Here is a 13,995-nt window from a genome sequence, read left to right on the forward strand (position 1 = left end):
CCTCATGATCGCACAGGCTGGTGTGCTTCTTCCATGTGGGCTTTGTTGCTTCTGAGCTAGATGGACGCTTGAAATAAATAGAGGAAATAACAAGGAAGTAAAAATTATATATATAGGTATAAATACAGATATGTATATATGTAAAACTAGGTGTATTTATCTATGTGTGTAAATATATGTAAATATAATAAGGAAGCAGATGGACTCTGGGCCACTACTTAAATCCTACCTCAGTACAAGGATGGTTTGTTCTAATAATGTGGCAATGTATGATACTCACCCTTCTGACACTATTTCTGAAGACAAAATGGGTGCATAAGCAAATGTGGTGAAGTGCCTGGCTATTAAAAGATATAGCATCTGGGGTCTTAAAGGCTTGAAGTTAAACACGAGGCCATCTAGCAGGGAAGCAACAAAGCCCACATGGAAAAACCGCCAGCTTGTGTGATCATGAGGTGTGGGTGGGAATAGGTATCAATAGTTCACGGACAAGCAATCAAATTAATTGACAAAAAGGAACATAGGCAAAGTGGAGACCCAAAACCCACTTGTGAGATAATGGGACAGTCCCTCAGAGAAGGGCCATATGGAAGGGACAATATATCCAGGGTGCAGTATAGCACTGATGAAACACACAACTATCCTCTAGTTCTTTAAAATTTCCTCCTACCACTATCATGGCCTTAGTTTTACCTCACTCATCTTTCTAGTCCTGCGTATGTACATCGGTACAATCAAGATCTTTCGATGCATGAAATCCAAGATAGGTAGACCCCTTAGAAACAGTAAGGGGGATAATGATTCCCTGAGGATACAGGAAGAGAGGAGGGGGCAGGGGGCAGGGGGAGCTGACAGCAATGCTGACTGTACAACCCCACTCGAGGGAAACAGACATCAGAATTTTAGGTGAATGGATACATTGGATGGTGTAAATTATGGCAAATAATAATAATATATTAAAGTTCAAGGAGGTGATAAAGCACAGCTGATATCGAGTTCAAGAAGAAAGAAAATGCATTGAAAATGATAATGGCAGCAATTGTACAACTATGCTTGATCTAATGGAAAGATGGATTGTAATTGTGTCTGTAAAAGCTTCTAATAAAATGTTAAAAAATTTGGGAAAAAAAAGAAGAAGAAAAAAAGATCCCTGTTAAGGCTTGCCCTGGTGGTGCTGTGGGCTCGGCATTGTGCTACTAACTGTAGGGTAGGCGCTTCCGACCACCAGTCACTCCAAGGGAGAGAGATGAGGCTGCCTGTCCCCGTAATGATTCACAGTCTGGGACACTGGACACAGGGGCGCCAGGCGTCGGGAGGGCTCCTGGCAGTGGGTTCGGCTTACCGCCCTGGACTCCCCCTTCCACCACAAACTGGGAAGGTGGGCAAACCACAGAGGCAACTTTGCAGGAACTGTGACTGTGCGTCTCGAGATAATGAAAATGCAAAGGGGGGTCACCCATCGCCCCAGCTCTCCGCCTCAGGCCCCTGGTGGCACTCCAGCGGGAGCTGTCTCACAGAGCGGATGCCCAGGAATTGCTCTCTGAGCTACAGGGGTTGCTGTAATTAACAGGGCAGAATACAGAGACTCGGAGAAGAGGGGCCTACCTGCAGGGGTTGAAGGGCACTGGGCAGGGTTAGAGATGACTCGGCTTTAGGCAGGGCTGTGCTGTGCATGTGTCGAGAGCCTATGAGAGACCCAGAAGAGTCGCCCGCTGTGGGCCAATGAAGGTGAGAAGATGGGCCACTCCCAGAAGTTTCCCCAGCCCTCCGACCATGGCCTTCTCTCCCTGGGCCTCTCCCCAGGCCACGCCTGCCAGATCGGCTTTCTGTCCGTGTGGCTTTGTATTTAACTGATGATAAACAAAACCTCACTGCATGTGTCCCCCCTCCTTTTTTCTTCCTTCCACTTCCATACAATCATGTCACAATCCATCCCCGTGGCTGCCTAGAGTCATAGGTTTTTGGCACCAGCTCTCGCATGCCCTGTAGCCTGGGGTTTTATTAGGGGTGTGGGGGGGTGGAGGGGTGGGGAGGAAGCTACACCGACACAAGGAGGAGCTGGGCCGAGATGCACTTTAATAACCAGCTCCCGTTGGGGTGAGTCCGACTCACCGAGACCCCGTGTGTCTCAGAGGAGAACCAGGCTCCACGGAGTTTCCAATGGCTGATTTTTCCAAAGGAGACATTTCTTCCGCAGTGCCTCTGGGTGGGCTTGAACCTTCAGCCTTTCAGTTAGCAGCTGAGCCCACAATCACTTAGGGCAGCCTCACAGACGCCTCGACTAGGCAGCCCCAGGCGCTCTTCTCTGAACGGACCTCCTGATTTGCCTAAGTCAGGGTGAGCAGCCCCACCTCTGCCATCAGTCCTGGGAAGGCTCCTGGCCTGGGCTGAGAGGCCTGGAGGGGTGGGGGTTGGGGGAGCTGACCCATCAGGCTCGTAGGGGGAACCAGCAGCCCTTCACAGCATCCACGTCTGAGTGTTCTTTGCTGGCCATTGATCTGACGCACACACGTCGATTTCAAGAGTCAGATCAGGCGTCCCAACATCTCATCCGGGAAGCCTGCTCTGAGCTCCTCCTCCCACTTAATAGCCCCTAGGCTCTTGCCAGCCTCTGGATTCCTCATACCTTCTGCCACTGCCCATCCCCCTCTACATCTGGAGTCCCTAAAGGTCCTACTGGACCAGGAGCCCAGCTGGGCCTCCAGATGCTCGTCATGATGGCTGTGAGTCATTGAGAAACATCAGGATCAAAGTCTTCCAGTCAGTGTCTGCGTGTTCCCACTGGGAATGTTTGCTAAAAAGGAAGCTGAGATGCTTCAAAAGGTAACCTTCACCTCTCTGTAGCCTTGAGACTGTTGGGGATGGCACAGCACATGGGAAAGCTGGGCAGCAGCAGGCACACCGGACAGCCACCTGTCTCCCGGGAACCTTTGTGTCTTCTCCCATCCCATGACATCTGCGAAATCATCTTACTGACTCCTAGAGACACACTCACAGCAGGAGTTATCCCTGTCACCTGAGCCTGTTCCACGGCTGGTTTTTCACAAGCAGATCAACAGGCCTTTCTTCAGATGTGCTGCTTCGTGGACTGGCACCTCCAACCTGTCCTTTAGCTTAAGTGTCTGAGCCACCAGGGCCTCCTGGCTGAGCAGTTTGTTTGACCCTTGTGTTAGTCTGGGTGCACTAGAGAAACAAATCCAGGGAGACTCATATGTGTATAAGAAAGAGCTTTCTATACAAGAGCAATTGAATATTGAGAAAACATCCCAGCCCAGTCCAGATCAAGTCCTTAAGTCCAATATTAACCTATATGTCCAATACCAATCTATAAATTCCTTTTCAGACTCACGAAACACATGCAATGATGCCGAATGCAGGAAGATCACAGGTCAGTGTGTGGGAAGTCTTGTGGATCCAGGGGCATTGCAAGCATCTCAGCACTAGCAGGGGATCTCTATGTGGTTCCTCCAGTTCAGGGTACCAGTGTAGTTCATGTGTCTTGTCAGCTGTAATGTCTCCCAGGGAGTAAGCTATTTATCTCCTTAGCACCTCCAAATGAGGTCATCTAGCTGTCACCTGATTGACAAGCTAAGCTCCACCCCATTCACTCTTAATCCTCTCAAATTGACACCAGATGATCTAACTACCACACACCCCGTTCACCATCACAGGGGAAGCAGTGTTGAGAAACCACCATCTTCAGAGAGCTTGCTCTGCACCCCTTTCTCCCCTTACCCCCACCCCACAGTCCTGCCTACTTCAGCCAGGCGCCTGCTCCTCTTCATTCCAGTTCTGCACTGGGTCAAACTCCAGCTGTGCTAAATGAACTCTCAAATCCTGCTTTCCGTGTGTGTGTGTGTGTGTGTGTGTGTGTGTGTGTGTGTGTGTAAAACTCAAAAACCAAACTCGCAGCCCTTGAGTCAATTCTAATTCATTGACATCATACGACAGGGTAGAACTGTCCCTGTGGATTTCTGAGGCTGTAACTCTTTACAGGAGTAGAAAGCCTCATCTTTTTCTGACAACTGCTGACTTTGCTGTTAGCAAAGTGTGTGTGTGTGTGTGTGTGTGTGTGTGTGTGTGTGTATTATTCATGCTAAGGGAGTTCCTCCCCTCACCCCCCTCGGTCAACTCACCATGATTTTACCATCTTAATTGTCACAGTTAGGGGGCATGGACCACATGTCCTCATGGCAAGGTGCCATCGAGTCTGTCTGCCCTGACTTAGTGACCCCCAGTAGATGGGACAAAGCCGCCTGGTCCTGATGTGTCACCACCGTTGCTGTCTGATTCCACTGTTGCAGCTGCTGCGTCAAACTGAAGGTCTCCCTTCATTTCACTGAACCTCCCCTTTAGCAAGCACAATGCCCCTGTGCAGGGGCTGGTCTCTCCTGACAACATGCCCAACGTATAGGAGGCGAAGTCTTGCCATCTTCCCTTCTAAGGAGCACTCTGGCTGTACCTCTTCCAGGAGAGGTTTGTGTGTTTTTCTGCCGGCCCATGGTCCCTTCAGTATGCATCTACGACACCCCAATTCAATCACGCCACTCTCCACAGATCTCCTTACTCATTGTCCTGCTCACACACACCTGAGCAGACAGACAACCCCCTGGCCCGGGGCAGGTGTGTCTCAGAGCTCCCAGTGACAAACTTGCTTCTCACCACGTGACAGTGGGCTTGTGCGGCTGAGGTGCCCAGTGCATTTGGTCATCTCATGTGGTGGCTGCTGCTCCATGGGGATTGACTGTGGGCCCAAGTAAAATGACCATTGGGGCAAGGATTTCCATTCTTTCTCTGCTCATCATGAGGCTGCCTGTGGGCCCAGTTGTGCGGCAGGCGGCGGGCTGCTAACAACAGAGTTGGCAGTTCAAACCCACTTGCTGCTCCCTGGGAGAGAAACGAGGCTGTCTGCGCTCGTGAATGTTGACGAGTTTCAGAAAACTTATCTATGGAGGTGCTGAGTCGGCTTAAGGTCTGTTGTTTTCTCCTTTCTGCCTTACATCAGAGGGCCGGCAGGAGGCAGCACTGATCTCACAGCTATCCTTTTGAGGCTTTTAGAGTCCTGGGGTTACTATGGTTACAAATTGGGCTGCGATCTGCAAAGTCAGCCGTTCAAAACCACCAACTACTCCCTGGGGGTGGGAAATAGAAGAGGCTGTCTATGCCCCTAAAGAGCCACCGTCTTGGAAACCCACAGGAGCAGTCTACCCTGTAGGGTCGTTGTGAGTCGGCATTGACCCCAATGGCAGTGATTTGGTTTTGGTTAGTAACAGCCCTGAAAACCCCACCTGTAACTACAGTAAGAGATGGGCCATCAAACCACCGCTGCACCCTCCTCACCCCAAGCGACTTCCAGACGCGCCATTTAGCCCTAAAGCAGGACCAGTGCATGTGTGGCCCCAGGCCCCCGCCTGCCCGCTGTCTTGCAGTCTCTGAGGACATGATCCGGCGCAACGCGGAGCACAACGACTGCATCCTCTTCTCCCTGGAGGAGCTGTCCCTGCACCAGCAGGAGATCGAGAGGCTGGAGCACCTGGACAGGTGGTGCCGGGAGCTGAAAATCCTCTACCTGCAGAACAACCTCATCGCGAAAATCGGTGAGCATGCACCCCCCCCCACGCCCCCCTAGAATTTCTGGAAACACTTTGCTCCAGGTGTGATGGTGGCCAGAGAAGAGGTAGATGGAACAGGCAACACAGGCCCCTCCCAGTTCTGTGGTCTCTCTGTGTGCATGGGCTGGGACCAGTTCACAGTGGGGACCTGTGTGCTGGCCTGCTCCTTCATAGTCGGAGTTTTAAAAGATCTTCTTGTGGTGGGGCCCTATGGCATAGTGGTTATGTGTTGGGCTGCTAACCATGAGGTCAGTAGTTCAAATCCACCAGCCACTCCTCAGTAGAAAGATGAGGCTGTGTACTCCTGTAAAGAGTTAGGGTTTCAGAATTCCACAGGGGCGGTTCTACCCTGACCCACAGCTTGCTGTGAGTCGGAAGTGACTCAATGTTAGTGAATTTTTGGGGTTGTGGGGTGGTGGTGACGGGGCAGGTCTTTCGGACCGTGGTGAGTCGGTGTGGCCTCCATGGCCATGAGTTTGGATCTTGGGTGTTTATTCGGGAGCAGGCAGGGTGTGGCAGTTCTCCCTCCTCCGTGGGGCAAGCTGTTTGCACGCAGTTACTAAGCCAAAGGCTGGGGCTTCCACTCACGTAGCAGCCTCATGGAACAAAGGCCCGGTGACCTGTGCTGTACCCTGGGCTCACCCTGTGTGGGAATGGATGGCAATGGGTGTGTCCTCCTTTTCATATCCCTCTGCGGACAGACAGGGTCAGGTAGGACTTGAACACCCCCTGGCCATCAGCCCCGTGTTGGCTGTGAGGCTGTCACACTCACAGGGCTCTGCTTGTGCACAGCCTTTGGTGCTCAGAAGAGAGGCGGGGGAGGAGGGCAGTGTTGGCTGGGACTGACAGGACTGTGTGGAGAGCAGGGCTGAGGCTTGATGAGACAGAAGTGGGGTCCTTCCAGGAGCCCCGAGGTCAGCTTCAGAGATGACCCTTCACTCCCCTGGAGATGGGCAGTGGTCTGCAGATGGGAGGGGCTGCCTGAAGTCTCTGTGGGGGGGCCGGGGAGGTTGCTTCTGGCATCTCGTGGGGAAAGACCGTGGCGAGGTGAATGGCCTGCCGTGCACAGGGCAGACCCCACAAGAAGGAGTCGTCCGGCCTGGTGGTAACAAGGGCTGGTGATGGCGGTGGCCCGGACTTCATGGATCACCAAAACCGGGCCCTTGGGTGGTGTAAGAACTGGAATCTGCATTTGGGAAGACTCCCGAAACCCCCTCCCTTCCTTCAGAGCGCTATTTTCAGCATCTTTTCTTTGATCAGAAACAAGAAACTCACTGGGCATGCCGTTCAGTTACAAAGGCTGCTACGGAAACCCACCCGCTTTTATGCAGGGGGGAGGGCATTGACAAGCACTCTTAATTGTAGGGATCTAAATGAGCCCCCCCAATTTTCATTCCCCACAGCTGGGTCCGTCACAATCATTAATTAGCAGCAAAGCATTTTGGTCCTTTTCAGGGTGGGGAGGAAGCTTAGAATTTTGCTCCCAAAGCCTTCTTAAATTAACCCCCCTTGTAAGTCCCAATCACAGGGTTCTTAGCACCCCGCCCGTCCGTCCGTTACCCAGCAGCACTGAGCAGCTCGCTTTGGAAATCTAAGGATTTCTCTGGGATTCACACCGCCCCTTGGGCATTGAGGCAAAAGCTTGTAGATGGTCGCCTTTCCCGAAGCTGCCTTCCTCCCCTGAGCGACAGATGGGCCGTGAGGGAGGGCCGGCCACATGCTCGACACAGACCATCTGGGCTTGTGAAGGAGCCACCAAGGCTCCACCACAGCCCTCCTGAGTGAAACCCTCTGGGGGTGGGCCGGGGAGTCCCGCTGTTCAGTGTCCCAGTGAGCATCAAGCTGAGGGAAGGGGCAGTGCTTCTGTACCCTGGGAAGGGGTTTGACCGGCTGCATGTTCCTTACGGGCTAAAGGCAGTTGGTGAGAACGACTTCCAGTACAGTTTGGACTAGACCATCCATCCTCTTGGCCTGCTGCTATACATGTCCTACACATGGGTACAACGTGCCATCCACACAGGCACAACATGCCCTATATATAGGTACAACATGCCCCATGCATGGGTACAACATTCCTTATACATGGGTACAACATGCTCTACAAATGGGTACACATGTCCTACACATGGTTATAATATGCCCTACACATGAGTACAATGTGCCTTATACATGGTACAGTGTGTCCTGCACATGGGTCCAACATGCCCTGCACATGGGTCCAACTTGCCCTAAGCATGTGTACAACTTGCCCTATACACGGGTACAAGATGCCCTACACATGGGTACAACATGTCCTACACATGGTACAATGTGTCCTGCACATGGGTACATTCCCTATACACGGGCACAACATGCCCTACACATGGGTATAACGTGCCCTACACATGAGTACAACGTGCCCTACACATGGTACAGTGTGCGCTGCACACAGGTTCAACATGCCCTGCACATGGGTCCAACTTGCCCTAAGCATGTGTACAACATGCCTTGCACATGGGTACTTTTACTCATAGAGCTTTCTACCTCCACCCCTCCCCCAACCAATCTAGGCCTTGTGCTTCAGGAAATGGAGGAAATCTTCCCCAAACCGGTCTTATCGGTTTCTCGCAGCTGAGCACACAGAGAGCCATCCATCTGACAAGATCAGAAGGAGGTGTTAGTGTGACTGCAGGCTGGCGGTCTTAACCAGGATAGCGCCCGGCTTATTTAGTGGAGAAACAAGCTGGAAAGGCTACCATCCTTCGGGGCATGTAGGGGTCACCCAATCCGTTGGCTCTCAAATGCCTGAATGCTGCCAAGAGAACGTTTGTGCACTTCACTGTCACGCAGGAGAAATGGCGAGTCCGTAGAAAAGCCAGTATCCGATTCCCAAATCCTCATTTGGTAAACAGGCAACCCAAGGCTGGCAGCAGGGCCCATAGTTGTTCGCCCGTCGAAAGGAGCAAATGGCATACCTGGGGCTGTCGATGTCTAGTTCACTCAGCTGCTAACAGGTTGGAAGTTCAAGTCCACCTGGAGACGGTCAGAAGAAAGAGCTGGTGATCTATGTCTGAAAGATCAGCTACCAGATACGCTCTGACACATGGGACATCAGGGTCAGGCACGCTGGGTGTCTGCACCGCACAGTGGCCAGGAAGTTGCTGGCTTCAGCCAGGTGTTTGAGCTATCCAGGGGACACGGGCAGCCTTGCCCTGGCCCAGCCTGCTTGAGCCTAACCCCTGGTCTGGGGCTGGTGGGAGAGGTGAGCATAAGGTGGCCTCGTGGGCAGGGATAGAGCAGGGATGGTGCTGCACAGGCCACTGACGGTGTCTGTGGTGCAGGTGAACCCCTGTAGGAGGTTTCTGAGGCTGCCCTTCTCTAGAGGAGCGGACAGCCTTGCCTTTCTCCCATGAAGCAGCTGGTGGATTTGCATCTGACCTGGAAGCTAGCAATCCGGCACTTACTCCACAGCGCCCCCAGGCCGTCTTGCCAAAGAGCCTGGCTTTGCTAACCACAGCAGTGGTGGATAGTACTTTCACTTGAGAAAAGCAAGGCCCTTTGTGAAAAGGATCATCTCCACCTCACGTGCGCAACAGAGTAGAAGGAAACAAGCATTCTGTTATGTGTCTGTTTCAGAAAATGTGAGCAAACTCAAGAAACTGGAGTACTTGAACTTAGCCTTAAACAACATTGAAAAAATCGAGAATTTAGAAGGTAAGAATTGTCTGCTTGTACTCTATATCATGCGTTACCATTGGGATTTACTGTTAGATTTAAATAGTAGCTCTTGGACCAGCGTTTCCCAAAGTGGGCAACACCACCCCCAGGTGGGGGGTACCAGGACGATCCGGGTCTGGGAGGGGCTGCAATATCCAGTACGTACACTTTGCCCTGATGGTGGCATTGGAACTTGCCAGGGCGGTGCTGAGTAATTTTTTTTTCTTCAAAGGGGGTGATAGCCAAATAAGTTAAGCAATAGGTACAGTGTTCAAATGAACATAATTTTACCTGAGTCTTAGATCTATGAATGCTGCCTGTAACGATGCAGTCAGGAGATATCTACCCCCTGCCTTGGAATTGATTCCTGCGGTTGCGACCCAGCCTTCCCAACTACGTGCTTTCCTTTCCGCAGTCTCTTTCCCCGCTGGGGTCCAGGAGTGGAACACACAGTGAAGCACACGGCTGCTCACCAGCATTTAGGGGGTTCAGGGTCCCTCAGAGGAACCTCAAAGAAAGGTCTGGCAACCTGCTTCTCCCCTAATTCACCACTGATCACCCCGGGGAGCCCACTTTCATGCTGACCCACAGAAGGTTGCCATTTGAAGGAACCCCAGAGCCACCTTTTGTTGTTTGTGTTTGTATATTGTTGCCCCTGCTTAGATCTCTGGTTACGAACTTCCTCCAGAGGTTTGAAGATGCTGTTCTCTGAAGCTCCATCTCATGACCAGAGGCCCATCCTGTTCTGCCTCTGGGGCTGCAAACAAACCTCTTGCTCCCAGGGAACCTTAGCACACGTTCCCAAACCCTTGGCCACCCTCACCCCCTTTCAAGAAATACAACCCCAAACCAAAGAAACGAACAAACAGAATGACTCGTGCCCCCTCGGCAATTCAACGCGTCTCTTCTCCATCATCCAGGATAAACTGTGGTATTGTCGGTGGTCTCGAGCTGGGTCAGAATGCTGGCCGTCCTCACAATGGTTCTTGTGTTGGCGTCCCCTGATGCAGCCACTGTGCCAATCCACCTCCTTGAGGGCCTTCCCCCTTTCCCGCTGCCCCTCTTCTGTACCAAGCAAGACGTCCTCCCCCAGTCTCTCCTGACAGATAACATGTCCGAAACACGTGAGACAAAGTCTTTCCATTCTTGCCCAAAGTGGAGGGACCTGCTTTGGTGGCTGCCCTCCAGGGCACGGTGCTGCCCGCCTTGGGAAACACGCTTCTGGCTGGCTGGAAGTTTGCGTGGCTTGGTTGGTCCGTCTTTTGCTGGATCGTTTTCTTGTCTGCATGCGCTCTGATCTCCCGAGAGTTGCTTGTAGATGGATTTTGGCTGACTGCCCTGATCCTTCAGGAGCCCTGGCCGTGTGGTGGGTGAGCTGCTGGACCTGCTAACCACAAGGCCGGCAGTTCAAACCCACACCCGCCAGCCGCTCTGCGGGAGAGAGCTGTGGCCATCGGCTCCTGCCGAGATTCTAGCCCTGGACGCCTCGGAGGCCGTGCTGGTCTCTCCCACAGATGCACCAGGAGTCGGAACCCCCTGGATGCAGTGAGCTTGGTCTGTTTGCCTCCTGGGTGACTTCTGTCATTTTGACTTTTAGCCTGATGGCAGACGACCTGCCCCCCTGGGCTCACTCCATAATGCAGTCCTTGTGTGATTCGCCCTTTGCTGCGGCCACCCCATTTGTCCCGGAGAACTCGCTCCTGCGCCCCCACCATGGTGTTTCTGTGGCGACCTGCTCTGATTCCATGGTCAGAGAGCGCAGCCACCTCTCTTGTTAGGATAACATCGTCCCCAGTTTCTTCTGCTTCCAAGACCAGGCCGGCCCTGGTCATCGTCCATGCCCTCTTTCATGTGCCAAGCTGTTCTCTCTAAGCAGGTGGAGGTGTGTGTGTGTGTGTGTGTGTGTCGGTGTGGGGGTGGGGCACTGTGGACTCCAGGGGAGTGGGCAAGAGGCAGGCTGACAAGCCTCCTTTCAGAGCTAGGGCCACAGGGCCAACTGGACACCTGCTCCCCACCCCACTCCCATCTGCCAATCGCTAAAGCCAGAGGGCCTTCGCTCAGTTCACGGTGGGGTGGGTTTCTGCCTCCTGCCCCCTGTGCAGACATCAGTATTTCAGAGACCACCAAGGCTGCGTGTCAACAACCATGTGCACATGCATCCAAAGTTTCCATTGTCACCTTCGGTGCCGTCTTCACCCCCACGTCCCTCACCTGCTCGTGAGTCAGGTGGATCTTGCTCTCTGTGGTGTCTTTCTGCGGAGGAGGTGAGGGCCTTGCCCGCTCGCAGCAGTGAGTCAGCAGGGCAGGGACTGCTGTCAGCCCAGCGGAACAGCCCAGCCATGGATCAGCACATTGGGGGGTAAAGTGAGGCTGAAGTGGTGGGGGAGTCAGTCAAACACCCCTGGGTCACTAGTCATACTGGTTTGGAAAGTGCTTCTGGGAGGCAGGTGCTCTTTGGGGGTGGTGCGGTTTGCAAACACACCACGAGAGGGCAGCATTGTCACGGTTGTCTGAGGCGTCTCCCTGCCTGCAGTCCAGGGCCCAGCTCCAGCCAGGTGGCCTGCGGGACCCAACCAGCTTTGATCATCACTTGTTTGGGGGAAGGGAGGGAGCCTGGAGGCAGGAGGCATCTTATCACCGGGATATAGGCACCTTCCATTTGATTTCAAGGGGGTGAGGTGAGAGATGAGGGACGTGGGTATCCGGATTGCAGGGTTATTACCGCTAAGAACTGGATGCTCCCTTCTTTGTGTTTTTCATAAAAGTGGGGAATATAGCTCTGGATTCTTTATTTTTTCCCCCAATTTATAGACTCAACAAATGTTCAACAAACTTGGTAGAACAAAGCTTCTTTGTCTGCTTGTGTAATGTGGCGGCTTCCGGCATCTCCACGGCCAATGGGCTTGGCGATGAGTCAGTAATCCGTGGAGAGGTTCTTGGGAATTACATACATGTTCTGACTCCCATCAGCCTTTCATGACCTGCTTTTCACATCCAATGGGGACTTCGAAATGCGACCATTCTTTGCATCTTTATTCAGATGGTCGTCTCTTTTGAAGAAGAACTTGACCTTCTGTGTTGATCAATTGATGGATTGTTTATTGGTGCATCAGTTTGGATTCAGGGGTTCTCTTTTAGTTGATGGATTGCAGGGTTATTACCGCTAAGAACTTGATGCTCATGGTGTCCCAGAGTTGGTCAGTAGGACCCTCTCAAGGTGGCTCCTGGGTTTCAGCTAGATCCTCCATCCTTTCAACATTTCCATGCATGGAGGCACATCCCGGGGTCGCCAGCCGACCTTGTCTTTCCCCCAGGCCAGCTCTAAAGCCAGCCATTTTCCCCGGCCCCTCCTCAGGGAGTGGTCATTAGAAGCCAAGACCTGGGCTCTGCCTATGCTTCTTGTTGTCGGGACAGTGTGTGTGTGTGTGTGTGTGTGTGTGTGTAGTCACACGCCCAGCTACTAATTTCCCATGGAACGAGAGAGCAAAGAATTGGAATGGAGTCCATATTCCTACGGCACTTGGTTACCCGCTGATGGGTCCGGCTCACACACACCTCTGCTTCGGCGACGCCCCACTTTTCCCTTCGTTCTTCTGAGGAGCAGAGACTGCTTGTTGTTGCACTTCCTGGATGCCTTGGATTTGGTCTTGGGGGGGCTTGGAGTAGCCTGTCTCCTGAAGGGGCCTCTGCGAATGCTGGTGGCTGTGCATTGGTTTGCTCAATGCCTTTCCTTTGGGGACCTCCCCCACTGGTGCCCTCACAGCGAGTGGTGCCCTGAGCCTGGCTGTGCTCTCAGGAGGAGAGACTTCAGGGCCCTCCCAGTGCGGGCACCTCTGTCCCTTCTGCTGTAGCCGCCACTCCTGCAGTGGCTTCTCTGCGCCTCTCTCCATGGCCCCATGGACGTCATCCCCACAGGGAAGTGGTCTCTCCTGGCCCGTGGGCCAGTGGGGCTGAGACCAGGGCAGACGCAGACAGAAAAAGTAGTGGAAATGGAGCCTCGGAGTCAATAATGCTGAAGCAACCACTATGAGGGGACAAAACGGAACCCACAGAGTCCATTCCGACTCACATCCGCCCTGCAGGATAAAGTAAGCTTCCCCCGTGGGCTTCCAAGACTGTCCATCTTTCCAGGTTAGAAAGCCTCCTCTTTCTCACTCGGAGAGGCTGATGGGTTTGAACCACTGACCCGGTGGCTAACTCCTGGGGCTCGTCAGCAGGGCAGTTGCCAAACCGAGGAGACCGCGGCGGTTGCCCTGGTCACTTACTGACAAGGCTTTGAGCCCCGCTGGGAGGATCGGGAGTGTCCTTGCTGTTTTGCCCTGTCGATTTTCCTCTCTGCCCCGACAGGCTGTGAGGAGCTGACGAAACTCGACCTGACGGTGAATTTCATCGGCGAGCTGAGCAGCGTCCGCAGCCTGCAGCACAATGTGCACCTGAGGGAGCTCTTCCTCATGGGCAACCCCTGCGCGGACTTCGAGGGGTACAGGCCGTTTGTGGTGGCCACGCTCGGGCAGCTGAAGGTGTGTAGGTCTGGCGGGGTCATCTGTGCACAAGATACCGAGGCGTCAGCCCAGCCCAGTCTAACGCTAGTCCAACAGTCCCATGCTCTTCAGACACACGGAGTGGCGGGCTGGTGACACAGAAAGAGCCACCTGGGCTCATTGAGTACCACGAACAAGCCAAAACG

At 53.2% G+C, this 13,995-nt stretch overlaps 1 protein-coding gene across 1 annotated transcript in view; it reads left to right on the forward strand.

Annotated features, from left to right (window-relative positions):
• The window catches only part of DNAAF11 (dynein axonemal assembly factor 11), a 66,467-nt gene that overhangs the window by 6,523 nt on the left and 45,949 nt on the right, over positions 1-13,995 (forward strand). The window contains exons 2-4 of the mRNA XM_004697644.2: positions 5,430-5,597; positions 9,228-9,305; positions 13,656-13,828. Coding sequence (XP_004697701.1) covers positions 5,430-5,597; positions 9,228-9,305; positions 13,656-13,828 — 419 coding nt within the window. The remainder of the gene's footprint in view (positions 1-5,429; positions 5,598-9,227; positions 9,306-13,655; positions 13,829-13,995) is intronic.

This window comes from Echinops telfairi, unplaced genomic scaffold (genome assembly GCF_000313985.2).
Source record: "Echinops telfairi isolate 266 unplaced genomic scaffold, ASM31398v2 ScPeMD7_1;HRSCAF=3_0, whole genome shotgun sequence".
NCBI classification, from domain to species: domain Eukaryota; kingdom Metazoa; phylum Chordata; class Mammalia; order Afrosoricida; family Tenrecidae; genus Echinops; species Echinops telfairi.